This window comes from Camelus bactrianus, chromosome 13 (assembly GCF_048773025.1).
Source record: "Camelus bactrianus isolate YW-2024 breed Bactrian camel chromosome 13, ASM4877302v1, whole genome shotgun sequence".
Taxonomy (NCBI): domain Eukaryota; kingdom Metazoa; phylum Chordata; class Mammalia; order Artiodactyla; family Camelidae; genus Camelus; species Camelus bactrianus.
Window position 1 is genome coordinate 68,071,314 of NC_133551.1, and position 27,557 is coordinate 68,098,870.

General features: G+C 52.7%; 2 protein-coding genes across 2 annotated transcripts in view; both read right to left on the reverse strand.

Annotated features, from left to right (window-relative positions):
• Nucleotides 1-1,046: 1,046 nt before the first annotated feature.
• Nucleotides 1,047-21,820, reverse strand: PADI6 (peptidyl arginine deiminase 6). Its single transcript, XM_010957465.3, has 16 exons — nucleotides 21,711-21,820; nucleotides 20,735-20,918; nucleotides 18,936-19,008; nucleotides 17,614-17,681; nucleotides 16,983-17,097; nucleotides 16,044-16,169; nucleotides 11,448-11,626; nucleotides 11,123-11,226; nucleotides 8,350-8,461; nucleotides 6,694-6,801; nucleotides 6,328-6,482; nucleotides 5,650-5,806; nucleotides 5,422-5,545; nucleotides 4,318-4,388; nucleotides 2,666-2,827; nucleotides 1,047-1,520 (listed from the first exon to the last, which is right to left on the reverse strand). Exons 1-16 carry the CDS (start codon nucleotides 21,800-21,802, stop codon nucleotides 1,287-1,289), a joined length of 2,064 nt encoding a protein of 687 aa, XP_010955767.2. The 5' UTR covers nucleotides 21,803-21,820; the 3' UTR covers nucleotides 1,047-1,286.
• Nucleotides 21,821-26,553: 4,733 nt separating this feature from the next.
• Nucleotides 26,554-27,557, reverse strand: part of PADI4 (peptidyl arginine deiminase 4) — a 32,561-nt gene continuing 31,557 nt past the window's right edge. The window contains exon 16 of the mRNA XM_010957468.3: nucleotides 26,554-27,042. Coding sequence (XP_010955770.2) covers nucleotides 26,809-27,042 — 234 coding nt within the window. The 3' untranslated portion in view covers nucleotides 26,554-26,808. The remainder of the gene's footprint in view (nucleotides 27,043-27,557) is intronic.

Here is a 27,557-nt window from a genome sequence, read left to right on the forward strand (position 1 = left end):
ATGTGACCCGCAGGGAAGCTTCAGCACCTCACTGGCCCAACTTAAAAATGGAGTTTTTCTTGTTTATCACACTGGCTTTGAGAGGATAAGAGGCATGGAAAGCACCTGAACCGTGATATACCACAGGTTCCCCACATTTCCATCCACTCCTGATAAGAACTGCGGGGGTCAGGCCAGTGCTGGCCCCTTCCTGGCAGTGTGGTGAGCTGTCCACCAGGGGGCACCAGGAGGCCAGCCACGTGTTCAGAGGCCCCAGGTCTGTTCTGTCCAGGTTGACAGCCTTTGCTCCCAGGCTTCTCCAGGCCTCCAGCCACCAATGTTCCAACACCGGTCCTCATTTTTGGAGCCTCTGGGCTGCGTGCTGCTTTATGCTATTAGATCAACACCTCCCACAGGCACTGACTGCCCCCATTCTAAGTGCCTCCGCTGCTTGGAGCTTCCCAGCAGCAGGAGGAGGGGTAGGGTGGGGCAGCACTGGTTAAACCTCAGGATGGTTACTTTTCTCGTGCCCTTAACGTGCCCTTAACATAAGGGTGGGCAGAGAGATGGAAATAGGCAGCTTTGGGTCCCAGAGGGGGCAGTTCCTCTCCCCTGGACACTTCAGGCTCAACAAGGGTCTATGCAGGCCTGTCCCAGCTACTCCTGTCTCTGAAGCTACACCTGCCAACCAAGGAGCCCAGGGCCTCCCTGCTGAAGCCAGCTGTCCTCAAGGCACAGGATCCCCCCCCACCTTGGGGGCCGGCCCCCTGCAGCTCCTAGCAGTCCCCAGAGGGAGTCCTTCCCCCCTCCCCCCAGCCTGGATTCTGTCCCATTCTGCTCAAGCATCTAGAACCAGCTAGTCAGATGCTTAAACTGGAGAGTTTGATCTAAGCCTAATTATATCCCACAGGCAAAGATGACGAAGATGAAGGACGCCAACCCCACATTAGCCCAGCCCCCCACTCCCACGAGTGAGACGGCTTGACCACAGCTGTCCCAGCTGCCCTGCTTTCCGACCTTAGCTGTTACTCACCCCCTTCCCCGAAACAAGGAGGCCACTGCCAAAATGCATTCAGAAGGGCTAGAGCTTTAGTGGACATTCAGCAACCTCTCAGCTGAAGACTTTTCCATCTTTTTCCAAGGGAGTCAAGCTGGCAGCATCACCACCCCAGTGGATACTGAGGGACAGGTGAACAGGATGAGGGAGGGGTGTAGCACCCTGACTCTCCAGGGCCCCCGAACAGGGCAAGAATTGGATGCTGTTAAATGGTGATCATGGACCATTCATGCTGGCGTGGGGCTGGGGTCTAGGGCACCATCCTCCACCATTTGAAGGCAAAAGGCACCCGGCGGATGTTGGCACAGGAGCAGAAGTCTCCAATTTCAGTCAAGTAGCAGTCGAAATCATCGATGAAGGTGCATTGGAATCCCAGGGGCTCCAGCAGCTGGCAGACCTTTTCCTCCAGGCAGCAGGTGCCATTGATCCGGGGCCCGAAAGGCTTGGGGATGCCCAGGTTTGTGCCCATCACGATTATCTGCAGCTGTCAGAGAGGTGTCAGGATGAACAGGGGGCAGAGCTGGGAAGGAAAGGCCCCATCCTTCTTCTAGATCAGGAAGGTCACTGGATTCAGTGCAGGGGAAGACAGCTGCCTCCATGTGGCTGGGTGGAACCAGGAATAAGTCCAGGGCCCCCTGCTCCAGGCCTGTGCTTGGACAGATGGCACTCAGCAATTGGAGCAAACTCCAACCCACTTCTTAGCCCTCCAAGGGCTCCTGATGTGTTTCAGTAACACAACCAAACTCCTTCGTGGCCGAAGTCTTGGCTTTGCCAGCTTCCCCTGCTCCTTCCTCTGCTGCCTTCTCCTGTCCTGGCCTTTTAGTCTTGTCTGGGCCATAATCTTGCCTACTTTGACTGCACTGCGCTCCCACCCCCAGCTCTGTCATTGGACTTAGGTCCATTTTTCATATCTCAACTCCAGCATCTCTCCCTCAAGGAGCTGTTCCCACCGCTACCCACAGCTACTCCCATCCCAGGGTCTCTGATCAGCTCCATTTCAGGCCCAGAGGGCCTCACTGGACTTACAAAATGAAAAGATAACCATGTGTGATGGATGAATGCAAGGCCTGTGTCCCTGCGGCTCAGAGTACAGGTCTGCAAGTGTTCAAGGAATGGATGAGCCCAAGCGTCTCAATTCACTCCAAGTGCTGACATGATGGGTCACAACTGTGAGAAAGGTTGGGTGTAGGCCATGTTTGGAATAGACTTAGTGTAACAAGGGCCTCCTACATACCCACACCCAAATTCTCAATTCCTACTCTAGATAGGTGTTTAAAAACTTCTGAGTTCTGAGTAATGGGGCTCAGGTGAGTGGACAGGAAGACCCCATCAGGGAGTTCGCCCGTGCTCTCATCGCAGATGGCTTACCACCCTCAGCTCTCCAAGCGCAGCGCCCCGTCTGAGGTGGGCCGCCTCGCGTCTACCTCCTAAGTGTGGGGATTAGCCCGGGGTCCGACCCAGCCTGGGCCCTGCTCACCTGCTTCTGGGAGGGGGCCTCCCGCACGGCAGAGGGCTCTCATGTCGCTTCCTCTCAGCCCACCCCCCACCCCTGTAGTCTAGCACCATGTACATCAAGAAAGCCAGACAGCCCCCGCCCCCACCGCGGGGACGCCTGGCTCGCCCCCTCACCAGGTCCGGGAAGTAGGGCCTGGCGAAGAGCTTCTGGGTCTGCTCACTGGAGGGGACGTTGGTGAGCTGCTCCAGGCAGAAGAGCTGTGGGATGTCGATGATGTCCTTCTCCACCAGGCCCAGCTCCCTTTTCAGGATGTCACGATTCAGATTAATGCAGTTCTGAGGGGCAGGAAGGGGCAGGAAGGGGCCGGGAGGGGCGTGAGCTCATGGGTAACGAGACAGCTGCATCCTCTCTTCACTGACTGCGGGCCAGGAGCTGCGCTTGGCGGGCCAGCCCACAGAAATAGGGGCTCAGAGAAAAGGCCTGGTCTCAAGAGGCCAGGATCCCTCAGCTGATCAGGGCTAGGGCAGCTACTGGCCCCAATTCTATTGTCATTTGGGGCCCCTTGGCCCTCGGTCCTGGTCAGAGTGGGGAGCCAGGGCAAGAATAAGTCCTCAGACCAGGCACTCGCTTCCTTCCTTAGGAAGGGACATGAGCCGTGGACCCCTGGGCACTTCCCTGCTCAGACCAGCTAATACCCGACTCCTAACCATCTCGTGGGTCTTGACACAGGGCTCACGACCTCGCACCCAGGGTGTGTGTCACCAGGGCTCAGACATGCTGTTTTGACTGCACTCCTGGCCGCTGCCCGCACTGCCCTGCTGGGGGGCCTCCCCAGTTTCAGCCAAGGCCAGGGCATGATGCACGCCTTGGCCAGGAACCATGAGGACTCGGTGGGCCAAGTGGTCTTGGGCTGACCAGGTGACCTCAGGCACGTCATTGCCCTTCTTCAGGCCCTGGCTTCCCTGTTACAGGTTGGATTTTTTTTGGGAACTGCTTCTCAGCCTGTGATTCATGTTGAAAGAGAGCCGAGGTGCTGGGTGATTCTGAGACGAAGGGCTGCTTCATCCAGGAAGCGTTGAGAAGGCCCTGGTGTGTTCAAGTCTCAGGTGCTCAGTGCTTCCTAGGGAAGTTGTTTGTGTGTGTGTGTGTGGCGGGTTGGTTGTGTGTGTGTGTGTGGCAGGTTGGTTGTGTGTGTGTGTGTGTGGCGGGTTGGTTGTGTGTGTGTGGTGGGTTGGTTGTGTGTGTGTGTGTGTGGTGGGTTGGTTGTGTGTGTGTGTGTGTGGTGGGTTGGTTGTGTGTGTGTGTGTGTGTGTGGTGGGTTGGTTGTGTGTGTGTGTGTGTGTGTGGTGGGTTGGTTGTGTGTGTGTGTGTGTGGTGGGTTGGTTGTGTGTGTGTGTGTGTGGTGGGTTGGTTGTGTGTGTGTGTGTGTGTGGTGGGTTGGTTGTGTGTGTGTGTGTGGTGGGTTGGTTGTGTGTGTGTGTGTGCGTGTGTGTGTGCACGCGTGTGCCAGGTTGGGGGTGGTCCTCTGCCGGGAGGATGCTGAGCCACTGCACTGGCTTCTGGTCACACACTAGATGACTTGGGAGTCACACTCCGGTTCAGACCTGGTTCCCCAGCTCATCAGCTTAAGTTGGTGGTTTTCCTCTGAGCCCTTCTCTCCTCGTAGACAAGATGGCTCTTACCTGAGGGTAACTTTGAGGACCAGAGTTAAGGTACTGTGTGTGATGCTGGGTCCCAGCTGTTGCTCAGTCAGGGACCCACTGGTGGGATTGCCATTGCCTCCCCCTGCCTTTTGGAGAAGGTCCCCCACATCCTTGGCCCCTACCTCCACATAGTCGTTCTGCTTTCTCATGTTTTCATCAGCCAGAAGTTGGTTGATGGTACTGGCCTCCCTCCCTGTAGAAAGAAGGAGAGGGCGGACAGGCCTGCAGGCCAGGGAGCGGGCAGCGTTGTCCAGAGCCGGGCACACTCCCGCCCTGGGCACAGCCAGCCGGTGTCTTCTCAGACCAGTGACTATGGTAGATGCCCAGCTCAGCTCTGGGGACCCATCTAGGTCAAATGTCACATCTGAGGACCGACATCTGGGGTCCGTGGAAGCCCAGGGAGGACTTCTGCCACAACCAGCCACTCAGTCCCTGGTAGGAGGGGAGTAGCCTCTGATGGGCTTTGAGAGACAGCCTGGGACAGGTTAGCAGGTGACGTCAGCCTCCACTCACCTCTCACCTGGGCACCTCTGTGTCTTCTGACCAGTACAACCTGGCTGCCTCCCACCTGTGTCTTGACCAGGTTAACTTCATCCCTCAGTTGCCCAGTTCATCAACTGAGTTAGCACCAGGTCTTCAGCATGTGGTGTGTGACAGGCGGCTCATGCTCAGTGTCACCTTCCATGAGCACTCCTGGACCATGTGATCCTGGGCCCCACCCCAAAGGTTGGCCCAAAATTCTGCATTTCTAACCAGCTCCCAGGTGGTGCTGGTGCTCGGGCCACACTTGGAGTAGCGAGGTTCTTGAGAACTCTGACACTCCCACTCCTTTTCTAGGTCCCCCAAAGATTTAGGAAAACTGGTGTGGCACCAGGCTCCACAATGTGTGCTTGTCCACTTATGTCTTCCTTCAGGGTGACCAGGAGACCCTGAAGTCCCCACGCCCAGGTACTGAACCCAGCACTCCCTGAACAGGTCCAGACACTAGTGTTGGTAGCATCTGGTTTGTATCTTACTCCCCCTCCCACCGCCACGTGGAGCTGTCTATTTGCTAATGAAGGTCCCCTTCACGTATATTCTAGGGATGCTGTCATACAGCACGTGTGAGGCTTTCATGCTTCCCTGAGATCCCTTCTACCAGGAGGAACCAAGCGGAAATGGCTCTCTAGAAAGGGCATCCGGGTCAGAAGGGGCTGCCTCTGCTCTATTGTGAAGGATCCTCTTACCATTAGAAATGAGCTGATCTTTTCTAACCTCTTCAAACAGAGGCATGTCTCCATAGCCCTCCTTCTGTTTCTCCTTGAACAGTTTGTAGCAGGAGCTGGGGCTAGCCAGGAGTAACCGGAAGTCCTAGGAAACAAGGAACTGGAGTCAGATGCTAGCTTCCCCTCCAGAAGCTTCCAGGAGTCTCCAGAAGAGGGCGGGAGACATCCTCTCCAGCCCCCAACACAAACCTTTCTCCCCTCCTGCTTGTACTGTGCGGGGATGAAGCACATGAACTCACAGATGTGACCCGCCATCAGCCAGTCGGAGAAGAGTTCCACCGGCGCTTGGACTTGCTGGGCATAGAGGAAGTCCCGGAGGGCCTTACTCATGTCCCGGCCCTCCTTGCTAAAGGGAAGACGGAAAGAACAGCTCTCAAGCCAGGCATGGCCCAGGTGAGCTGCCAGCTCCTCGGTGAGTGCCAGCTACCTTCAGGTAACTGGCCGCTCCAACCACTGACTGGCCCATAGATGGTTATTAAGAATCCCTAACTGTGGCTCAATTCATGACTGAGCCAAGGCGTTCTAGATAAAGACTGAACCCTGGGACACAAGTATTTCCTGGATTTGGATTAATGGCCACCAAGAAATCTAGCCACACATCCTGTGGCAGGAACAGCCTGTCAACTGCCAACCAAATTTTTCCTGTTTCAGTTGAAACCCTGAAATCACCACTCCAAATGTGTCCTTCATCAGCTTTTTCTACCTCAGTCTCCCACGTGACTGGAAGACACAGATGTCTTGACATGACCGTTTAAGGTCCAGAGCAGATGACCTGCCGAGTCCTCTGGGAATCAGGTCCACCCAGCAGAACTACCAGGGTCCCTCCAATTTTAAGACATTTGGCCGCCACCTGGCCTCTTGCCTCACCTGGGGTAAAAACTGCCGCCAATGAGGATCCTGCCTAGGGGGTACTCTTTCCCTTCGACCTTGACAGGTGGGGACACCATCAGGTTCCCAATGGAATCCATGCTGGCCACCCTATGGTCCTTGGTGCGCTGGATTATGTAGCCAATCCCCGGGCTCTGGAGGAAGACCCAGCCGGGGCAGGGGTGTTAGGAGGGATGGGCCTTAAGCCTCAGTTTTACCCTAGTCCAGACTCTCAGGTAGACTCCCCCACCCCCAGTTCCCCGAGGCCGCCTGGGCCCTACCCCACCCCGGCATCCGTCACTTCTAGGCAGGCACCAGGCTTGAGAAGTTGGACTGAATTCAGATCAGCCAAACTGAGCCCCGCACCAGTGAATATTTCATGGGGAAATCTTCAAGCTTGAGGGCCCGAGGGGTGTCGAGGACCAGGGAAACAGTCTTGTGGGGAGCCTGGGTGTAACAGAAGGCCATTTCATCCTGGAGGAGACAGAGAAACAAGGTGTGAGTTGCTCCTGCGTCATCAACTACTTTCCTTGCCCCAGTTTTCCAGCCACAGTGCTCACCGGACAGGGGCCACCTCCAGAGAGAGCCCCCTTCTTCCTGCCAACTCCTGCTCAGCCCTCAAAACCCTGCTCAGTCATTCCTCTTTCTTGGGGGCATTCCCTGACCTTCTATTCATCAGGTTCAAAACCTGATGAGTCACTGAAGATTCTTCTTTTCCTCATCTTCTGCAACTCAATCCATGAGACCAACCTTGTTGGCTTTATTTCCAAAACATCTCTAGTACCATTCAGGGGAAGCCACCTAGGCGAAGGTCACCTCTTCCCCATGCTCCTACATGGCCCTCCAATCGGCATCCCTTCTATTCTCCCCCATTCCTAAAGCTGGCTCTCTTTCTCAGCCAGAGGGTTTTTTTTTTTAATTGCAATTTTGTTTTGTTTAATTTGCAATGTTGTTTTAGTTTCTGGTGTATAGCGTGGCCATTCTGGTACATAGCATAGTGATTCAGTTATACATACATTTATTCTTTTTTGTTATAGGTTATTGCAGGCTATTGAATATAGTCACCCATGCTATACAGTAGGACCTTGTTGTTTATCTGTTCTGTATATAATAGTTTGTATCTGCTAATTCCAAACTCCTAATTTATCCCCCCACCCCTACCCAGAAAGTCTTTTTAAAACCTAAGTCAGAACGTTCGACTCCCCAGATTCATACCATTTAATAGCATCTCATTTTGCTTTGGATTTTTTCCTTCTCTTCCTTACCTTGGCTTAACAAGGTCCCTGATACATAGTTTAGCTCTTACCTTTGACGTTTGTTCACTCTGATCTGGCCACACGAGCCCTCCTGTTCCTCAAATCCTCCAAGCCCACCCCTACATGACGATCTTCAGTCCGCTGGTCCTGTGCCCGAAGGGTTCCTACTTCCATGCCACCCCACAGCCACAACCTTTGCATGGCCAGCTCCTTGTTTCCTGAGTTGGACAATTTCCCTGACTACCCCAGTCACCTAGCGTTTGCTCTAGTAACTCACTAGGTCATCTCACTTTCTTGCTTTCACAGCACTTAGAGTTCTATTACTGTAGGAGCAGGAGCAGTATCTGTCCCAGTCTCTTTCATCTCTAGGACTTAGAAGGGTGCTCATTATTTGCAGAGAATAGAGCGCCAGACCTCAAAAGATTGGGCTCAAGAATTCCTGCTCTGCCAGGGTTGGGCTGGATCCTGGGGCAGTGCCCTGGCTCTGCCAGCCTGGAGCTGTCAGCATCAGACCCTCACATGTCTGGGGCTCAGGGTTAGGTATTCTGTCCTCTTGAACACGTACATTCCGGAACGGGAGGAAGTTGGACTCTAAGCTTTACCCCCTAGTGGCTGTGACTTAGAAGGTCATTTCATCTCAGCCCCCACTGAGATCCTAAGAACAAAGATGCCTCTGGTCATTCTCAGCTTCACCAGAAGGTTAAATGTAAGCTGGTGAAGTCTGTATGTGCCGCCCGTGGTGTCTCCCCCACCCCTCCCCCGTTACCTGGAGCCACCTGCCCAGGCGGTTGGGGTCCTCGTAGACGGATGCCACCTGGCTGTTACTCCTCTCACTCAGCAACGTCACCGTGTTCACAAACCCCTGGACCTGCAGCTCTCTGCCACGGGAGAGAAGCCGGCTCTGGGAAGACTTTCGAGGCTCCCCCACTGGTGGTGACCTCGCTGTCCCAGGGGAAGGGGGCCCCCACCTGTGAGGTCAGCAGAGCTGCTGTCCCCCCACCTCATGGAGCACCAGCTGGTAGCTCCGGGTGTGTCTTGCCAGTATGACTCGATTTAGCTCACGGCAGAGTCAGGTCAAGAATCGCTAATGTCCGTCTCTGCTCTGGTGGCCTAGGACCCTGCTCATAGCCTCCTCTGCAGTGACAGTCTACCCCTGCCCAGGCAACCTAGGAACCACCCCAGGCTCTCCTGCCTCAGTCTACCCAGAGGGCTTTTCTCTCCCTGAAAGGGTTGTATTTTTCTCCCCAAGAAGCTGAGTGCCCCCTTGAGATGGCTAATGAGGTTGTCCTATTCATATAGGTGGCAGGGGGTGGGTCTTGAACCCCAAGGTCTTAGTGCCATCATGCACAGCACCAGGCTTATGGTCCACAGTGGCCTTTCATTTCTTGTTGGAGATGAATAGTGATGTCTGAGGCTGACGTTAAGGTCTCCCATTTTATAAACAGTCCTCATGAGTTGAATGCCAGCAACGTCACCACTGGGAGTGTCAAAATTCAGGTTCTTGTCTAGTTCTAGGTCCAAAAGAACTTGAACTGCTATTCTATGCTATTCTTCCAAAGAACCTATTTCTTGAGTCTACACAGACAAGACTACAGGGAACTGACCAGCCTGATGAGGTCTGGAACAGTCTGACATGTGTGTTGGGGGAAGGAATGTAGCCCCAGCCTGATGAGGTCTGGAACAGTCTGACATGTGTGTTGGGGGAAAGGAATGTAGCCCCAGTCTTATGGGCCATCTGTGGCTAAGCTGGATCAAGCCATGCCTGAATGCCACCACTGTGGGAGAGTCTTAGAAAAATCAGTTTTAGCAGATGACTCCTGTGAGTGAACTTCTGTCTTCAGATACAAAAGATAAAATATGGTATCTGGATATCTATTATCAGCAAAATCCCTCAAGCTCTTCCCTTTTACCATCTCATTCTGAAATCTGGTGTCCCTCCGTGGACCCTACTTCCCTAGCAGCCCTCCCATGGAAGAGCCATTTTTCTTCCCTCAGTGCAGCCAGGTCAAACTTTCAAACCCACCCCTTGGGATCACTTTCTGCACAGCGACCTCCATCTTGCGAAATCCAATGGGTATCTTACTCGTTTCCTCTCGGAGTTTCACATGGTTGGCCCCTTACCTGGTATCACCTGCTCTTAACCTCTAGGTCTCTGCTCTCCTGGTTTTGATCTGAACTCCCTCTTCCTTCTCAGGCTTCTTTGCTAGTGTCTTGTCTGGAGACAAGTGTTGGATTGCTCCAGAGCTCACTTCTCAAGCATCTTCCCAGAATACACTCCCTCCTGCCATGAACTCAGCCAGGCCTGTGCCTCTGAACCCTCTCCACTTGCCAGGGGTGCCCAACTCATCGCCAGCTGCCAGACTTTCCCTTGGACTCCAGATACTTAGAAAGCTCCTGGATGTCTTCAACTTTAAGTCACCAGAACCAAAGCACTGATTTCCCTGACCCCAGACATCACCATCTTGTTACAGACCCCAAACCCAGGGGGCACGCTTGGTTTTTGCACCTCATGCATCAGCTAACCTTGCAGGTGAGGCAGGGTTGGGGGGTCCGGCCCTCTACCTTCCAAGCAATCCTGAATCTCACCACTGTGCTCCTGCCACGCCAGCCCAAGACGCTGCTGCATCTGGCCCACACTATTATAAGAGCTGAACTGCTTTCTGCCTTTTATGTGTACCCCTGGTTTTCCGCAAGGCCAGAGTGCTTGTACAGACAGAACCCTTGATGGTTTCCCGTGGGTTTTACCTGCCAGGATCTTTTCTCCCCTTCTGCAGCCGCAGAGCCAGAGACCCATCCTGGCTTCCCTGCTGTTGTTGTGGCCCGTACCTCTTCAGGCCCTCGGCCATTCAGGAGACTAACAGACCCCAGACCCCAGCCACAACAAATGGGCAGCTTTGCCCAGACTTTGGCTCCTCCCCTTTCCTGGGGGTGGGGCCGAGCCTTGAGACTCCCCGACCTCAGCCTCCATTGTCAACATGAGGCTGTGGCCCCAGGGGAAAGCGTTATCCCCAGACTGAAGGAACCAGAGCCCCTGATTGCCACTGTAGGCATCTGGGTGGGAGAAGGTAAACTTCAAACCACTGGGTTTGGGGGTCTGTTACAGCCCCGGAGGCTGTGCCCAAACATACCGAGTCCACGAGGCCCAGCTTACCCAGGCCCTGTCGTCCCTCCCTCTGCCCCGCTCCTCCTGGTCAGCAGGCCTCCTTGCTGTCCCTGGAAAAGTCTCATCCTTACCACTCCATCCTTTTTCCCAGCTTTCTAGCGCTTGATTCTACCTGAAACCATGCTGTTTGCGTCTCCCCATAAGAACAGAGGGGGACTGTCTGTCCACTGCTCCAGCCCTAGCCCTGGAAGTGTTAAGTATTCAGACGAGCATCATCGGATGACTGTCTTGGGGGTGGGACCAGGCGGCTCGGGTGGAAGGACGTCACCTTCCTGGTGAGAAGTCTAATCATCTCTACCCACCTGGCCCCACCGACCAACAGGATGACGCAGCGGTTATGGAAGTGACCCGCACTGGCAGCTGGAGGGTTTCTTACCTGCACAGGTAAACCTCTAGAGGCATCTGAGTGGTGGGAATGAAAATGCAAGGAGCTACCCGGAACACCACCGTGTCTTTGTACAGCAGGGTCTCTGGAATTAACTGCGATACAAGATGGGGTCCTGCTGGTGACCTGGTTCCACGTCTCCCGTCCCTACCCCACCCCTCACCCCAGGGCCTGCAGCTGCTCAGCCCAGCACACCCCGGGCCCTCCCCGTCCTCTGCAGCGCACTCTCCCGAAGGTGGCCTGACACCCTAGCTCCACTCACGCAGCCCCAATTTCCTGCCTCCTCTGAGGGCCCTGTGCCCCCCCGGGGACGTACCAGGTCTTGAGACTCTTCCACCAGGGAGACCGAGTAGGAAATCAAGCCCGAGAAGCTGGCGGATGGGAACTCCACGGCTTCAATGTAGAAAGTTTCCATCAAGTTCTTTTCGAGGGGGGCAAACGTATAGGTATGCCAGTCAGGCCCCAGCACCAGCTCGAAGGAGCTGGAGCTGTCTTCTAGGAAGGAGAGAAGGACAGACCGGCTGCTGAAGGAGCCCAGTGCCTGTCACCACATCTGATGGCACGTTCCTCAGGTCGGAAGCCAGGCCCGGAGCCCCAGGAGAGCGGGGGCCAAGCTGCCTTTCTGGTCCCTGCGTCTCTGGTGTTTCAGGCTTAGTGGACAACAGGTCTTTGTTCACAAACCAGGGCCAGTTACTCACCTATTCTGTGTCAGGAGCTGTGACGCAGGTAAAACGCCAGCCTTCAAGGGGTGATGAATCAGTGGAGGGTTCTGGGCTTTGACCAGTTTTGGGGAGAATGTCCTGAATCTTAAAGGTGAGATACTGTGTACAAAGGTGGGCTTGGCAGCCTCGTCGGAAAAGTCTGATACAAGCCTGGGCCCTGGCCTGGTTCACTGGCCTCCTGCTCTGGATTGTAACACAGCAACCACCTGAGTGGGGCTGCCCCTCCCCAGGCAGCCTTGAGTGACAGGCAGTTCTGCAGAAGACCCTCCTCACAAGCGCTGGCCACAGGCTTGCCCTTGGTCTGGCTGGGCCGGCTGGACAGCCCCAGAGCTGGGGGAGAACCCGTGTGGCGCCCTGCTGCTAGTCCGCCCGGAGGCTTCCTTGCTGAGCCAGGCCTCGAGGGGGGCGAGACCTGACAACTCCACCCGCATCTCCATAGGCCCCCAGCCCAGGGTTCTCAGCAGGTGGGCTGCGAGGTTCCCAACCACATGCACTGGGTCATGGTTGGCCACCACCTGGGCTCTCTCCAGCTGCTGGGGGCCTTCTCAAATCTCTGCTTGCTTGTTCTCAAGCACAGCTAAAGGTTCCTTGTGGATTTATTACAAGCCAGCAACTGTGGCAACAGATTCATTTGAATCCTCACCACCCTTTAGGGAAGGTGCTGGAATGATCATCTGCCGCTATGTGGAAAAGGTGGCCTGAAGCCCTAGGACCCGGCCATAACACGGTGTCCTTTAGAAGGCCCTTCCTGCTGTCAGCCTCACAGGCTGGCCTTGCTCCCACTCACTGCTCAGCTGGGCTTCTCTAAACTCTCCCTGCCTCCACTCCCTCAGCCCCTGCTTGGTCCTCGGCCATCTGTCCACCTGCTCTAGGCTTTTGGAGTAGGTAACGTGCCTCTTCTTCCAGAGCTGGAGCCCCAGGGCCCAGAGCCAACACTTCTTTGAACTATGTTCCTTCCTCTTGCCTTCCAGGAACCACTGCGCCTGGAGGTGTGGCAGGTACCTTCTGACCTTTGCTGGCACTTCTAGACCATTTCTTCTTCAAGAATCCTAATCCCTTGGAAGGGCGTGCTCCCAGGTAATAATACCTGAAAATACTGCCACCTGCCCCCTTCCCCGCTGTCCCTGACTGCCACCCCTGCCATCCTCCGTGGATTGTTCTAGCACTGGCTTGTCTCCACCGCTAGTGTAGTCATTACCACTGACACCATAGACCAGACCATCCAGTCTCTTCTTCGACCTGACTTCAGTAAACTCAAGTTCTGCACCATCTCAGACACCAAAGTCAAGGCTCATGGCCCCGACACCACCTCCAAACAGATCTGACATCTTCTCCCAGCCTTTTCAGCTCATCTGAGCTCTCAGCCCCAAACTTTCTTTACTGCCAGTTCCCACCCTTCACCCTCACTCCTTTCCACCCTCCTCACCTTCCAAGATCCATCACTCAACCCCTCCCTGCACACACGGTCAGCTCCCACACCAAGACCTCAACTCTGGCCTCAAGAAGCCACCACTCTGAAAGACCTTTCAGGATATGATCCAGCCTCAGAGAGGGGCCTCGACACTACACAGAAGCACCATTTTGTGTCCATGAACACTGCTCGTGTTCCCTTCTCAGCCTGATGTACTTGTTTCTACAATTTCCCTAAGTCTCCCCACCTCCGTGGGATCAGTCCTGTCTGCACACAGACGTGCTGTGTTCCACCGTCTTCAGATACCGCCTCCCCCACGCCAGCCCCCACCCAGTCATTGCCTCCAGTGGTTCCCTCTATGTTAGGTTCCTTCCCTGGTCTATATTCACTGTGCCTGCTGCCCATTTCACTTCTAGGTTTTTTTTTTCTTTTAAATCCCCACTGTTCTTATCAAGGTCACTAATGATTGGCTTTGAAAACTGAGACTTTCCCATTGATGCAGCATCTTAGTATCTTAATAGCACTGGCCACAGTTCATCACTATGTTCCTTTTGTTTCTAGAACCTTAGGCCCTTTCAATTTCTCTGAAACTTCTTAAACTCCTATGCTATATCTTTTTAGACTAGTGGCTCTCAAACTTCAGGTCACTTCAGAATGACCTGGAAGACGTGTTAATGCAGTGTGCTGTTTCCCTGCCCTAGGTTTTTGAATACTCTTAAGTTAAAGGCAGGTAGGTAGCTCGAAGTACAGAATCCTGAGCAGGTACACAGATCGCTGGACTCCTGAACATGCTCCAAGGACCACCCAGCCCAGCCCACCTAGAGCTGCCTGGACGTGGTGGGCTTCGTGGGGCCAGAGCCATCCTCATGGCCCGAACCGGGCCTAGACCCGTGGTTGTTAGGGCTCACTTCTAGCCTGCCTGTAGAAGGACCACATACAGCCTGGGCTGCCTTTTCTGCTAGACCCAGGTCACTTCCAAGTCCAGCTGTGACCTATGGTCTGCGGAAGAGACGGAGCGAAGACTTGGAGCCGAGGCCTCTGAGTGTGGATGAAAAGTAGCTAAGATGTGCCCTCCCATCCTGGAGACAGAGAAGGTCCATTATAAATCACAGGGCTCCCCAGTTGCCCAGCTGAAGCAGCTGGCTTTTGAAAAGGAGGTAGTGGGGCGAGGGGGTGGTGATATAGCTCAGTGGTAGAGCTCATGCTTAGCATGCACGAGGTCCTGGTTTCAGTCCCCAGTACCTCCTCCAAAAATAAAATAAACCTAATTACCCTCCCTCAAAAAGTAGTTTTAAAAAAAAAAGGGAGATAGTAAAGGGTTAAATCTCAACTCTGAGGCACTGAATACCAAATCTGTTTAGGTTTGTTCAAGGGCATTTTGCTGGCATCAGACATGTTCCCTTTCTAAACAAGCAGCCCTCTGTGCCTTCATCTGTAGAACAGAGACAAGCCGCCTGCCTGCCAGGTAAAGGGCTGTGGTGTGGTGCCTGGACGGACAGGCTGGCATAGCTGCGGCTCTGGCTTCCTGGACCCTAAATTCTAGAAACCTAACGTAGTGGAGTCCTGGTTAAGGAATAGATGGATTTGTACAAAGGCAAATAGGCACATGAAAAGATGCTCAGTATCACTAATTATCAGAGAAATGCAAATCAAAACTACAATGAGGTATCACCTCACACTGATCAGAATGGCTATGATTAAAATGTCCACAAACGAAAAATGCTGGAGAGAAGAGAGAACACTCCTACACTGCTGGTGGGAGTGTAGTTTGGTGCAGCCACTATGGAGAACACTATAGAGGTTCCTTAAAAAACTAAAAATAGTTTCCATATGATCCAGCAATCCCACTCCTGGGCACATATCTGGGGAAAACTAATTCGAAGAGATACATGCGCCCCAATGTTCCCAGCAGCACTATTTACATTAGCCAAGACGTGGAAGCAACCTAAACATCCATCAACAGATGAATGGATAAAGAAGATGTGGTACATATATACAATGGAATATTACTCAGCCATAAAAAAGAATGAAATAATGCTATTTGCAGCAACAGGGGTGGACCTAGAGATCATACTAAGTGAAGTCAGACCAAGAAAGACAAAAATAATTGATATCATATGGTATTTGAAATCTTAAAAAAAAAATGACATAAATGAGCTTATTTACAAAACAAACAGACTCAGACATAGAAAACAAACTGTGGTTGCCAAAGGGCAAAGGGAGAGAGGGATAAATTAGGAGTCTGGGATTAGTGGATACAAACTATTGTATATAAAATAAACAACTAGGTCCTACTGTAGAGCACAGGGAACTATATTCAATATCTTAGAATAACCTATAATGAAAAAGAATAAGTGTAACTGAATCACTTTGCTGTACACCAGCAACTAACACAACATTGTAAATCAACCATGTTTCAGTTAAAAGGAAAAAGCATGGATTTGCACGGCAGGAAGACTGGGGAGAAGACAGTCTCTAATCTCTATGGGGCAACAGCTACCATTTCAGCTAACACCCATCGCTCCTCTTCCAGCTATGAAAATCCTGCAGGCGGGACCTATCCTGGCCCCCACTGGGGAAGTGCTTTGGAGGCACAGTGACTCACCCACGTGTACAGACTTAGCCTATGGTGAAGGAGCAGCCAGAGAATCCCAGGGACACAAGTCCGGCCATAACAGAACCTGCCCTGCAGCTCTGGGTCCCCAGCAGGCTTCTGACAGAGACCCTGCCCGGAGTAGATGTGGCCACAACTCGCCCTGGCCCGCTGAAAAGCACTCACTTTTTGGCCGGTAGACTCTCGCCTTCTCCGACTCTTCCTTGGAGGTGTGGAGAACCAGCCGGTATTTCTTTAAAACGCAGCTGGGCCCCTCAACTTTCAGTGTCATCTGGGACAGACCCTTTATTTCTGAGCAAAAGACAAGGATAAAGTTCAGGGCCTTCTGGAAGCCAGTGCTCCATGGATGGAGGGAGCAGCTGGGCTGGGGGCTTGTATACTGGAGCACCGAGGACCCTCTGCCTCCCGCTCTGGTCCAGGCCTACATAACGTCTATTACTTGCTCCCCGCCTGGCCACAGGCAAGTTGCCATCCCCGGGGCCCCACTCTGAGTGTGGCTGGCATTTACCCCATCAGTTGTAAGGAGTAGATGGTCCCCCCACCAACACCTAGAACAGGGCCTGGCACGGTCAGTTCAGTGAGAGTTCCCCTCCAGTTTTGGTGTGAGCCAGGACATCCCGTTCTACCACTGAGACCTGGAACCTAGGTCCCAACCACAAGTCAGGACCAGATCCCAGAGGGCTTTTGGTAGGACAGTCAGGGTCCTCACCCTCAGGCTATGAGACAGTTTTTAGGAAGGGTCTCGCCTACCCCTCTCGTGTCTTCATTTTATCTTCAACCACCTACAAGGCTGACTGTATCATCCCCATTTTACAGATGGCAAAACAAGACCAGGGAAGTTAAGACACTCAAGTGCATGGCCAGGAAGTAAGTTTGTTATCTGATATCAGAGCCAGTGCTCTTGCCATGGGGCCAAGTGGCCCCCTTTCTTTCCAGTTGCAAGCTTCAAGCCCTCAAGCCATTGACCAGAGACTGGATGGGCCCAGGGCAGGGACATCAGCCTGGAATCAGGGTTTGCTGAGGGTTGGGGCCATGAAGCCCCAGGGGAGGCGGAGCCCAGGGAGGAAAGGGGGTGATGCTCCCTGGTCGGCGGCCTGTTCTCACCCTCCATAAAGAGCACGTTCCCGCTCTTCTTGTCCACGAGCTGGCCCATGTCGGCAGGGCTACAGTTCACAAGCAGAATGGCACCCCAGCCACTGGGGCCCCAGACCCAGTTTTTCTGTAAAGAAGACAGGAGTGTTGGTTCAGCCGGAAGCCAGGTAGGTCCTCTGCTTCCCCACGTCAGGGGCAGAGTCAAGCCTTTCTCCAGACCGACAGAGAGCTTTAGATCAGAGTTCACCAACTCAAGTGCCTACAGGAACAGGACGGTACCATCAGGTAAGCAGGCCAAGAGGAAGGGATCTCTACATGTGGGTTACAGTTTCCTATCTTGCCTCAGTGCTGGGGTGGGCAGGGTCTGCGGCAAACCGGAGGAGACATATACCCATCAGAATGGGGGCAGCTGATCCTCTGGTCTAGTTGGCTACACCACTAAGCTAGGATGCGAGCTGGGTACCACCAGACATTCTAGTTTTGTTTTGTTTTTTTAAAAAGCTAGAAATGGACATCATTTGTTCTGATCTGTATTGCAGCAGTTTGACTTAAGAGACACTATGAAGGCCAAGTGGAGTCCGTGGGCCAGATTCTGGCTCCTGGGTCCCTGGCCCTCTCTGCTCCCTGCCCCTGGCAGCCTCACCTTGGCCTGTTTGTCACTTGCCATCTCGACGTGCCCGCTGCGGTAGATATCCACGTCCAGGGAGATCTCTGCAACAGGAGGGGAAGGTCTCGGCCACCTAGACCTGCAGATGCAGCCTTGGAGGTATGGCCCCAGGGCTGCCCAAGGCTGGCATCAGGGCCCTCCAGCCTTTGGGGCATGCTGCTGGCTCAGCAGAAGAATGTGCATCAGAGGCAGAGGGCTTCTCGTGAGCCAGCCTGGGGAGGCCCAGGTATTCATAAATAAATAAAAACCTAACTACCCCCCCAAAAATTTTTTAAAGAAGAGGGTGGGGAGTTGAGTTTGAAGACAATATAGAAGTAGGTCTATGAATACATTGTAACATACATGCACCCCAATGTTCATAGCAGCACTATTTACAATAACCAAGACAGGGAAACAACCTAAATGTCCATCGACGGATGACTGGATAAAGAAGTTGTGGTATATTATACGTAATGGAATATTAGTCATTAAAAAGAATGAAATAATGCCATTTGCAGCAACATGGTTGGACCTAGAGATTCATATTAAATGAAGTAAGTCAGAGAAAGACAAATATATGATACACTTATATGGAATCTAAAAACAATGATACAAATGGACTTACAAAACAGAAACAGACTCACAAACATAGAAAACAAATTTACGGTTCCCAAAGGGGAAGGGATGGGGAGGGATAAATCAGGAGTTTGGGATTAGCAGATATGCTACTATATTTAAAATAAACAAGGACCTACTGTAGAGCACAGGGAACTATATTCAGTATCTTGTAATAACCTATAATGGAAAAGAATCCGAAAAAGAATATATATAGTTTAAAAAATGATATTCTATCTTGTCCCTTAAGAGAATAGACATTACAGCTTGTTCCTATTAAGGGAATAGATGTTATAGTTTGTTCTGGAACAATCTAAAAGAGGAGGGGGAGGGGTAGTGGATTCCTACATCAGTAAGAATTGCTGAAGGAATGTTCTTGAACAAGTGAGAGGGAAAAGAGTCTGGTATGATAAGATTAACTTGGGATCAGATGTGTCATCCATTGTAACAGAGGAAGCAGAATGTAGGACCCGGACACGGGTAGGTGGGTGATGTGAACACGTGGTCGTTCTGATTGCCTCTTGGAATGAGGTCAGTGGCGAGCATGGCAGAGAGGTGACCGAGCTTTGCAGGACCGTGGGAGTGGGTACTGAGTGAATCCACGGGACCCACCAGAGGCATCTTGGTCCAGGTAGAGCTCCCTTCAGCTCCTCTTGCCTTGGCAAAGCCCACCCCCCGTCTCCAGGGATGGGAGCTGCACTCACCAATGCCAGTCAGGTAGAGCAGAGCCGTGGCCACGGGCACTTTCTCATTGCACTGGTAGTAGGAGACCAAAATCTGCGGAGACAGCACCCAGAACCCATGGGAGCACTGGAGGGTAGGAGCAGGGCCCCAGGACATGTCCCCAATTCTGGCCATTTGACCTTGGTCTCACATTTCACCTTTTGAGCATCCAGCATCTCGCTGAGAGCCAGTACAGGACCATGGACTGTAATAACCCTTGTGTACAGCCTTCCGTGACCCTCCAAGCATTTCCACACTGAGGCTCCACAACCCCCCACCCAGGTGGGCTATACTCCCAAGGGCAGAGAGATCGAGGGACTAAATCATTCAGCCAGAAAAAAGCACAGCATAGGATTTATGGTCGGGGCTGTCCAGCTTTAGAGGTCAAGACTTAAGTTCTGCTACATGTCTTTCCCACTACACCTGCCCTCCGAGGATCCCACCTGTTGCCCCCCTGAGATGAGCCGTGAGATGTGGGGCCTCCAATGGGTTAAGCTGTTCAAAAGAAAGTGGGACACCTGGGTGGGGACTGGAATGGGAACTCAGTCTTTCCTGCGTCCCACACCAACCTCTGCCTCCAAGGACCCTTTATACTTTAGGCAAAGACCTGCCCTTCAGCCACTGGCCTTGACCACAGGCCTTCATCGTAAACCAGGAAACTAGCCATTAGCTGCGGCCAGGAGTAAGCATCTCACTCTCGATGGTGCTGGAGGCTGAGCCCTGGGCAGAGAAAGCGCCTCAGGTCCTCTGGGCTCAGCTGGGACCCATCACAGCCTTCATCTTTATCTGTGAGATGCTCAGTCTTATCTAAGTAGACTTCCTGCCTCTTAGGGAATTGCCTGCCCTTGGCACAGAGTGTCGAATGGGATGTGTCCTCACCCGCCACCGCCCCGTCATCCCAGCTTAACCCTCTAACTACCAGCAGGTTCTGCTGACACAAGCCCCCTGGTCCTGAATGGGCTTCCTCAGCTGTTCTCACCCTCAGCTTCACATTGGAGTCACCTGGGGAGCTGTGAACTCCAGAAGCCGGGGTCCCACCCAGAGAGGTTGATTTGATTGGCAGGGGGTGTGGCCTGGGTACTGAGTGGTTCTAATCACCAGCGCCTGACCTGACGAGCCTGTTCTACCAGGTGGGTATCTACCTCCCCCGACCCCAGTGCCCTGTTAGGGAGACAGCTTGCCCAGGAGGAAGGGCCCAGACTTGGGCTCAGGTGCTGGATCTGTCCCACACTGGTTACACTGTTTAGGTTCAGACAGGTCTCTGTGCCTCTATTTCCTCGTATGTAAAAGGAGGTAAAGCAAGCCTCCTGAGATGTGACTCAAGATACCTAGTCCTCAGCATTTAACACATGGTAGCTCTTCGGTTTTATTAAGACCTCCTCGTCGGAGGACCAGCCTTAGCCAAAAGGCCCATTTGAGTTCTGTTGCCGAAACCTTTCAAACCAGACTTCAAAAGCAGCAAATCTGGAAGCTAGTGTCGTGGTTGAAGCACATTCAGAGACACACATACCTGAGCTTAAATCCCTGTTCTGCAGATTACTGGCTTGGTCAGAGCCCTTCCCTGACTCAGAACCCCGTATCTTTGTCTGTAATATGGGGTCATGGTGTGCCCCCATCACAGGTTTGTCGCAAGCACTGAATAAGAACAGACATGCAAAACATTTGGCACTGGATTTCTCACAGACTCAGGGCTTGGGAAACGCCAGTGGTCAGGAGGGAGGCCCCCAGAGTGTCAGCTCCTTCCCTGGGAGAGTCCCCCTCACCTTCCCCCAAGACCTACCTTTTCCTCATTGATGGCAGAGCTGGGGGATGTCATCTTTACCAGCACGTCCACGGGATGAGACAGGGGCCACCGGGCCATGGCAGCCTCCTCCTTGGCCTTTCCTGGGACTGTATTGTGGATGTCGACCAGAACGCCCAGAGAGCCACTGATGGTGAAGGACTCACAGCTGGGCGGGGCACACCTGGTTTGCCGACAAGGAGATAGAATTTAGGGCATGAGAACCTTACCTTCTCAGCCTTGAGTGCAGTTGGCATGATAGGGGACTGCCCCCCATCATCTCTCCTCTCAGGTGCTGAAGCACCCTTACTTATAGTCAGGGCAGTTTTGGGGGTCCTTGCAACTTCAGCCTTACTCTTACATGCCCTGCTGCAAGGACCCCCGTGTCCTCCCTCCAAGCTCCAGCCCAGACCACACTCTCCCACCGATGCTCTAGAAATTACCAAGCTACATCTTATTTATAAGCTCCCAAATCCCAAGAAGGGGAAAACCATTTGTCTGAACCAAAAGGGATCCCCATAGGTGAAAAACATGGCCTGGGACTTGGAACATCTGAGCTGTGACGTAGGGGGAAGACGTGGCTCCTTGTGAGCAAGTCCTTACCTCCCCACTGATGGTTCAATCTACAGGGGCCTCCTTCACTTAATCCTCATGTCTGCCTTGAGAGCAAATCTCACCCCCATTTCACAGGTAAGGGGACCGAGAGAAGGCAAGGCACTTGCTTCTAAGTCCCCATGGACCATGAGAGGCAGAAGCCAAATTTAGGTCCAAATCCCACAGCATCAGGACTGGGAAGCCCTTAAAGACCCAAACTAGGCTCTCTGAGATGAGGCAGGACGGTGGGGGAAGATACAGAAGATGGAGGTAACCCCCGACTTGCACATAGTCCAGGGGCAGCCCTAGGAAGGGAGCCAGGCACCAGCCTCCCTGCCCAGACCTGCCCCCAGCCAGCCTGGCAGAGCCCCCAGCTCCTCACCCACTGAGATCTAAGCAGATTTCCATGCCCACCACACAAATGGCATGAGCAGGACTGTCCAGGGAGAGATGGACAAGGCTCCGGAAGGACATGGCACAGCCTTCCAAGCTGACCACCCCCAGACCTGCACAGCAGCAGCCCTCAGTCAACACAGTGGCCTCAGATGATTCTGGGACGCCCCATCTCCCTCCCCTCTTATGGGCTCAGGGCATCTCCAGCCCGCCCCCTTGTTAAGGAGGCTTGAGTAGCTGCCCAAATGTAACTGATTTTCTCCAGGAGGCTTGCTGGTAGGAGCAGAGATGCAGAGGAGGATGCTGGGGAGAAGCAGCTGGGGTTAGAGTCCGTGCATCCCTATTATTAAGCAGCTGGTGCCTGCAGACCTGAGGAGGCTGAGGCTGGCTGCCTAGGTCTCTGTTCTCCAGCTGGGAGCAGAGAGGGGATCTGGGAAGCTGGTGCTTGGGACTGGTCAACCCGGCCCTGGAGGATTGACTCAGCTGGAAGTTGTCAGAAGCAATTATCTGCAGGCGGTGCGTGGGGCTGTGGTCAGGATAGGGGCACGTGGCAACATCTCTAGCTCTGGGACCTCAATTCTAAGGTGTATGTTTTCTGGAGATTGACTAGGTAAGGTACAAAATGCTGGACCCCTGGTTCTCAGTGCTCTGGTGGTTGCAAATATGATCCAGGATCTGGGGCTTGTTAAAAGTTGCAAATTCCTGATCCTGATTGGTCTGGGATGTGGTCCAGGAATCTGCATCCCCTCTTTCATGTGATTAAGGGATCCTTGTCCACAGCTGTGTTACCAGCTTCAAGCAGAGGTCTGGCAGGTATTGGTGGAATGAATGAATGGAAGAGACCCACTGAGCTGAGGTCACTAGCTGCTCCCCATCTCTGCCAAGCCCACTGAGTGAAGAAATCAGAACATCTGCTCCAGCCCAAGGGCCTTACCAGCTCACCTGAAAACTGTTCATTTTATATTTTAAGTGTGAGTCATGGTTATTTTCAAATAGGTATCGCATTCACACGGGTCCAAGTTCAAAAGGGGCTTGCAACACAATCTCCCTCCCTCTGTCTCTCACCCACTCAGTTCCCTTACATGGAGCCAGCCAGCGGCATCAGGTTCTTCTGTCTCTTCAAGCAAATGTTACACGTGATCAAGCAAACACGAACATATATCCTCCCCTCGTTCTTCTTACTTTTACATAAATGGGAGTCTAGGTGACATAGTATTCCACACCTCACTGTGTTCACTTTGTACTACAAATCAGAGAGAAGTTCTTCCTTTCCTATTGTAAAAAAAGCATCCTGATCCCTTTTTATGGCTGTAGAGTATTCCAAGGAGGGCTGTCCCATCACCTATAAGCGTTTGTTTTCATTTCAGTCTCTTGCCCTGACACACGATGCTGTGTTGAGTAACTTGTGTGTGACAACCTGGGGGACATAGCTGGGTACTGAGCAAAGACTGCTTGGGGAGCCAGGCTTGTTCAATTCAGTATTAAAAATAAAAACACCCTTCTTTGGGAGTTTTAAGCACGCAGCATAACTGTCAGGAGTGGCTTGTTTGGGGGGCTCTTGGAGGCAGGGGGTGGCCAGAAAGACCCTAAAAGCCCCTCTGGCAGGAGGAGCTCAGCATGTGTATGGTCTCACCTCAAATGGTTCAGCCACACCCATCTGCCCATCTACTTACACACAACACGACCACAGGTGGGCTGGAGGGAGGGGATGGTCTGACTGGGGAGAGCTCGCAAGGGCTGGGCTTGGGATTCTGCAGCAGAACAGCTTGGGAGCTCTGTCCCTCCCACCCTCCGGCAGCCCTGCCTTGAGCAGGGCTCTGAATATAGTGGGGCGGGGTACTCTCAGCCTGGTGCATGGAGAGCTCTCAGGGCACGAGATGGACCTGCAGGGATCTAGAGTCGGTATTGCTCCCCTCCCGGGGGCTTCCTGTTCATCACTGAATCCCCAGTGCCCACACAAGTGTCCTGGACACAGTAGGTACTCAATAAATTCTGGTGGCCCAAATGAATAAATGACCCTCACCCCTAAAAAGCTAACCCAGCAGGCTTCCGCAGGACTCTTCAGTGAACTGAGTGGTCTGTAACCCTAAGGCAGCTTTCCATGGACTCCCACACTTCCTTTCATGCTTATTCAGTGTAGGACGTCCTCCCTCAGCTCCTCAATGAGGTCATCAAGTCCCATGGTCACTTTGGGTCACTGGTGGGCACTGTGGTGTGCCATCTAACCCCACTTCAGAGTGGAGGCACCAACTGCCCAGCTGCTACAAGTGTTGGCTTCTGGCTGCTCACAGCAAGTTGCTCTCCTGGAATCATCTACTGTCAACTCCCAAGGTTCCAGCCCCTCCTTGGGGGCAGCGACATCCAAGGTAGGGGGACAAAGGGCAGGCTGCTTGTCCTAATTCAGGACAACTCTGAGGGCCCAGACTTTGTGGCCACTCCATCCCAGTTCATTATCTCCTGCGGACCCCAACACTCCCTCCCAGGTGTGGTTCCTAAAAGCACCCTCTCGCCATTCCCACCCCCACCCCCAGAAACCTCCATCTCAGAATCTGTTTCCAGGAATCAGACATAAGTCACCACCAACAATCTCAGTTCTGAAGTTTAAAATCTGAACCGCACACAAAAGAAAACGCCCCAAACTTGGTTTAAAAAATTAAATCAGGGGACAGGGTATAGCTTAGTGGTAGAGTGCATGCTTAGCGTAAACGAGGTCATAGGTTCAATCCCCAGCACCTCCATTAAATCAATCAATCAATTAATCAATCGATAAAATGCTCATGAATATCTTTTTAAAAAATGAAATCTGCCCCCACAAAAAAGAAGTGATAATTATGTGATGTGATAGAGGCGTTAGCTAACACTACAGTGGTAATCATGTCGTAATATATAAATGTATCAAATCAATAACAATGTTATATGTCAATTATATCTCAATGAAAAAAAGCTAAGTCTTGCCTCTTTCCTGTTAGGATTTAATGCAGGTGCAAAGCTTAGAACCCTGGAAAGGGCACGCTAGGCTTCTTTCTTCCCCTTCTACCTGCCCAGCTGTCAAATGGTGGCTCCTAACATGTTATAGGTTGAATAATTGCCCCCTCAAAGATATCAGGTCCTAATTCCTAGAACCTGAGTTATCTCATCTAGAGAGTCTTTGCCGTTGTAACTAAGTTTGCAGATGTGACCAGGAACCTTTGCATGGGGGAGATGATACTGGAATATCTGAGAGAACCCTAAATGCCATCACAAGTGTCTTTGTAAGACAGACACTGGAGGGAGGCAGCCGGGCCATGCCGGCAGCCAGCAGAAGCTGGAAGAGGCAGAGTGGATGCTCCCCTAGGGTCCCTGAGGGGACACGGCCCTGCAGACACCTTGATTTCAGCCCAGTGAAATGGGTTTTGAACTTCTGGCCTCCAGGGCTGAGAGGGGAGCCACCAAGCATCATAAGATGCTCTATGGGGCTGGTAGGGCTTACAGCTGGGTGCTTCCTCTCATGCCCCAGATCCCCCGTGAACAGTTAGGGGAGGCTCACCTGCATTTACCTCTATGCAAGAGCTGCTTTAGCCATTAGCTGTCTCTCCAGCCTTCTGCAGCCCCAGGAATCTGGTAAAACCTTCAGCTTTCGTCTGCTTACGCCGTTCGCTGCACCAGGCTGCCCTATTAATCAGGTTTGTAGACGATCTCACACCAACTTCGTTTTGAGCACGTCCCCCTTCTCCACAAGAAACACTCATGCATCTTTGGCTGCAGCAAATTCTGGAACGGGGGGTGGGAGGGGACAGCTGATTCTCCTCAGAGAAGCACACTGTGGCCAGTTTACGGACCCCTGTCTCCTTAGTGCGTGTGAGGGCAGAGCCTCTGAGTGACCATCTTTCCCCACTATCATGTTCTCCACGACACACGTGAAAACAGTATCTCTGGGTGTTTTCCGAGCTTCTTGGGCTCTACGGAGCCAAAATCGGGCCTCAGTTTTAGAGATCCCAAATCACCAAGTTTTATTTTCAGCTGAAGAATCTAAGTCCCTATGTCAGGGCCAAAGAAGAAAACAGACAAAAAGGACACAGTGGGGACTGACAGCCTCACCCCACAAAACGCATGGCCCCTACTACGTGCCATGTCCAGTGGCGCAGCTGCAAACAAGAGGGACAGAGCTCACTTTGTGGGGCTTTCAAGCTGAGGGAACAGAAATGACAAAGGGGCAGGACAATGAGCCTTTGCTGATGTCTGAGTGTGTTTAACAGGAGTCAGTTCTCACGTTCCCTCTGGGTCCTTGCGTTCCGCGTCTTTCTCAAAGGACAACACGAACGGAAATCCAACTCTGATGCTGTGCCTTGGCCCTCGAACCTCATCAACGTCACTCAGTGTTCTGCAGAGAAGCCCAAGGCTGACACTGCTTCGTCCCTGCCTTGTGTCCCTGTGAGCCAGTCTACTTTTTACAATTTTATTTTTTTTTACCACGAAATAGACACACACTCTTCAGTGCGTTTTACATGCACACACATTAAAGCAAATCATCCAGTGAACATTCACTGACCTCAGGATTCAGGCTGTTCATCTGGCTGACAGTTCGGGAACTGACTTCAGTGCAGCCTTGGGGATGTGCTGCACCCCGGTGGTGGGGGCTCAGCCCATTCCCTTCTCCCTCATTTTCCCTCTAAATCTCCTCAGGAAGCTTAGAATCAATTAGGCTCAGATCATAGGAAATTTTAGACACCAGGAATGTTGGCCTTCAACGTATCCTGATTGCAACTTCAAGTTTATAACAGTTTGACCATGATAATGACAAGGAAGGAAGGAAGGGAGGAAGGAAGGGAGGAAAGCAATAGCTTGACCTCACGTACAAAGTGATTAGACTTTATTGCAGCTTCTCACAGAACTGGGTTTTCAGTGCCAGGACCATCTTGGGATCTTTGGTGGGGGTTCCAGGGGCCAGGGCACAGGGGAGGGAATCAAGTTGCTGCCTGGAGAGTGCCCCCTCCCCCTTGCCCCGGGGTAAAAAATGTCCCCAAGAGCTCTTTCCCTGCCACACTGCAGGGGACCAGAGCCTCTGACCAGGAGCTTCTCGAGGGAGAGGACAGGGCAGAGGGACGGGCTCAGGGCACCATGTGCCACCACTTGAAGGAGAAAGGCTGCCGGCGCACGTTGGTGCCGCAGTGCACATCCCCCTGCTGAACATGGTACGAGGTGAAGTCATCGATGAAGGTGCAGTGGAGGCCCAGCGGCTCCAGCAAGGCGCACATCTTCTCCTCCAGGCAGCAACGGCCGTTGATGATGGGCCCGAAGGGCTTGGGGATGCCCAGGTGCTTCCCCAGCACGAGCATGTTCACCTGCAGAGAACGGGGAGCCCAGGTCAGGGTGGTGGCATGCAGCCTGTGCCCCTTTCCTCTTCTGAGCTTTGGAAACAACAGCCCCACTTCACAGACGAGCAAACTGAGGCCTAGACAGGTAACGTGAGCTACCTAAGGCGACCCAGCGAGTCTAGGACTTACACCCAAGCTTGTGGGAACTCCTGGGTCCATGTTCTTAACACAATTCTCTCCCTCCCCACTGCCACGTCTGGCAAACTATTCCCCAAGGCCCAGCTCAAATACCACCTCCTCTGGGGAGCTGCCTGTGAATCCCCGATTAGTCGTCCTCCTCTGTGTTTCCATAGCTCCCAGCACAGTGCCTGGCACATAGAAGGAACTTAAATATCTGTTGAATAAATGAGTAAGTGACTACTTCTTTTGTGGCGCTTTCTATACAATATACCTTACATAAATGACTGTTTCCTCCATTATATTTGGAGATGGCCTGGTGAGGTGAAAGGATGAGGATTTTGGCTCCAGGCCATCATGGGCTT

Bases quoted from the DNA above. Each gene is read 5' to 3' on its own strand.
- PADI6 (XM_010957465.3), bottom strand. From the start codon at position 21,802: ATGTCCTTCCGGAGCCTTGTCCATCTCTCCCTGGACAGTCCTGCTCAT. The intron at 11,627-16,043 runs GTGAGTGCTTTT...TCTCCTTCCTAG, and splicing joins GAGAGTCTACCGGCCAAAAA to AAGACAGCTCCAGCTCCTTC. The intron at 11,227-11,447 runs GTACGTCCCCGG...CTTGTATCGCAG, and splicing joins TGGAAGAGTCTCAAGACCTG to TTAATTCCAGAGACCCTGCT.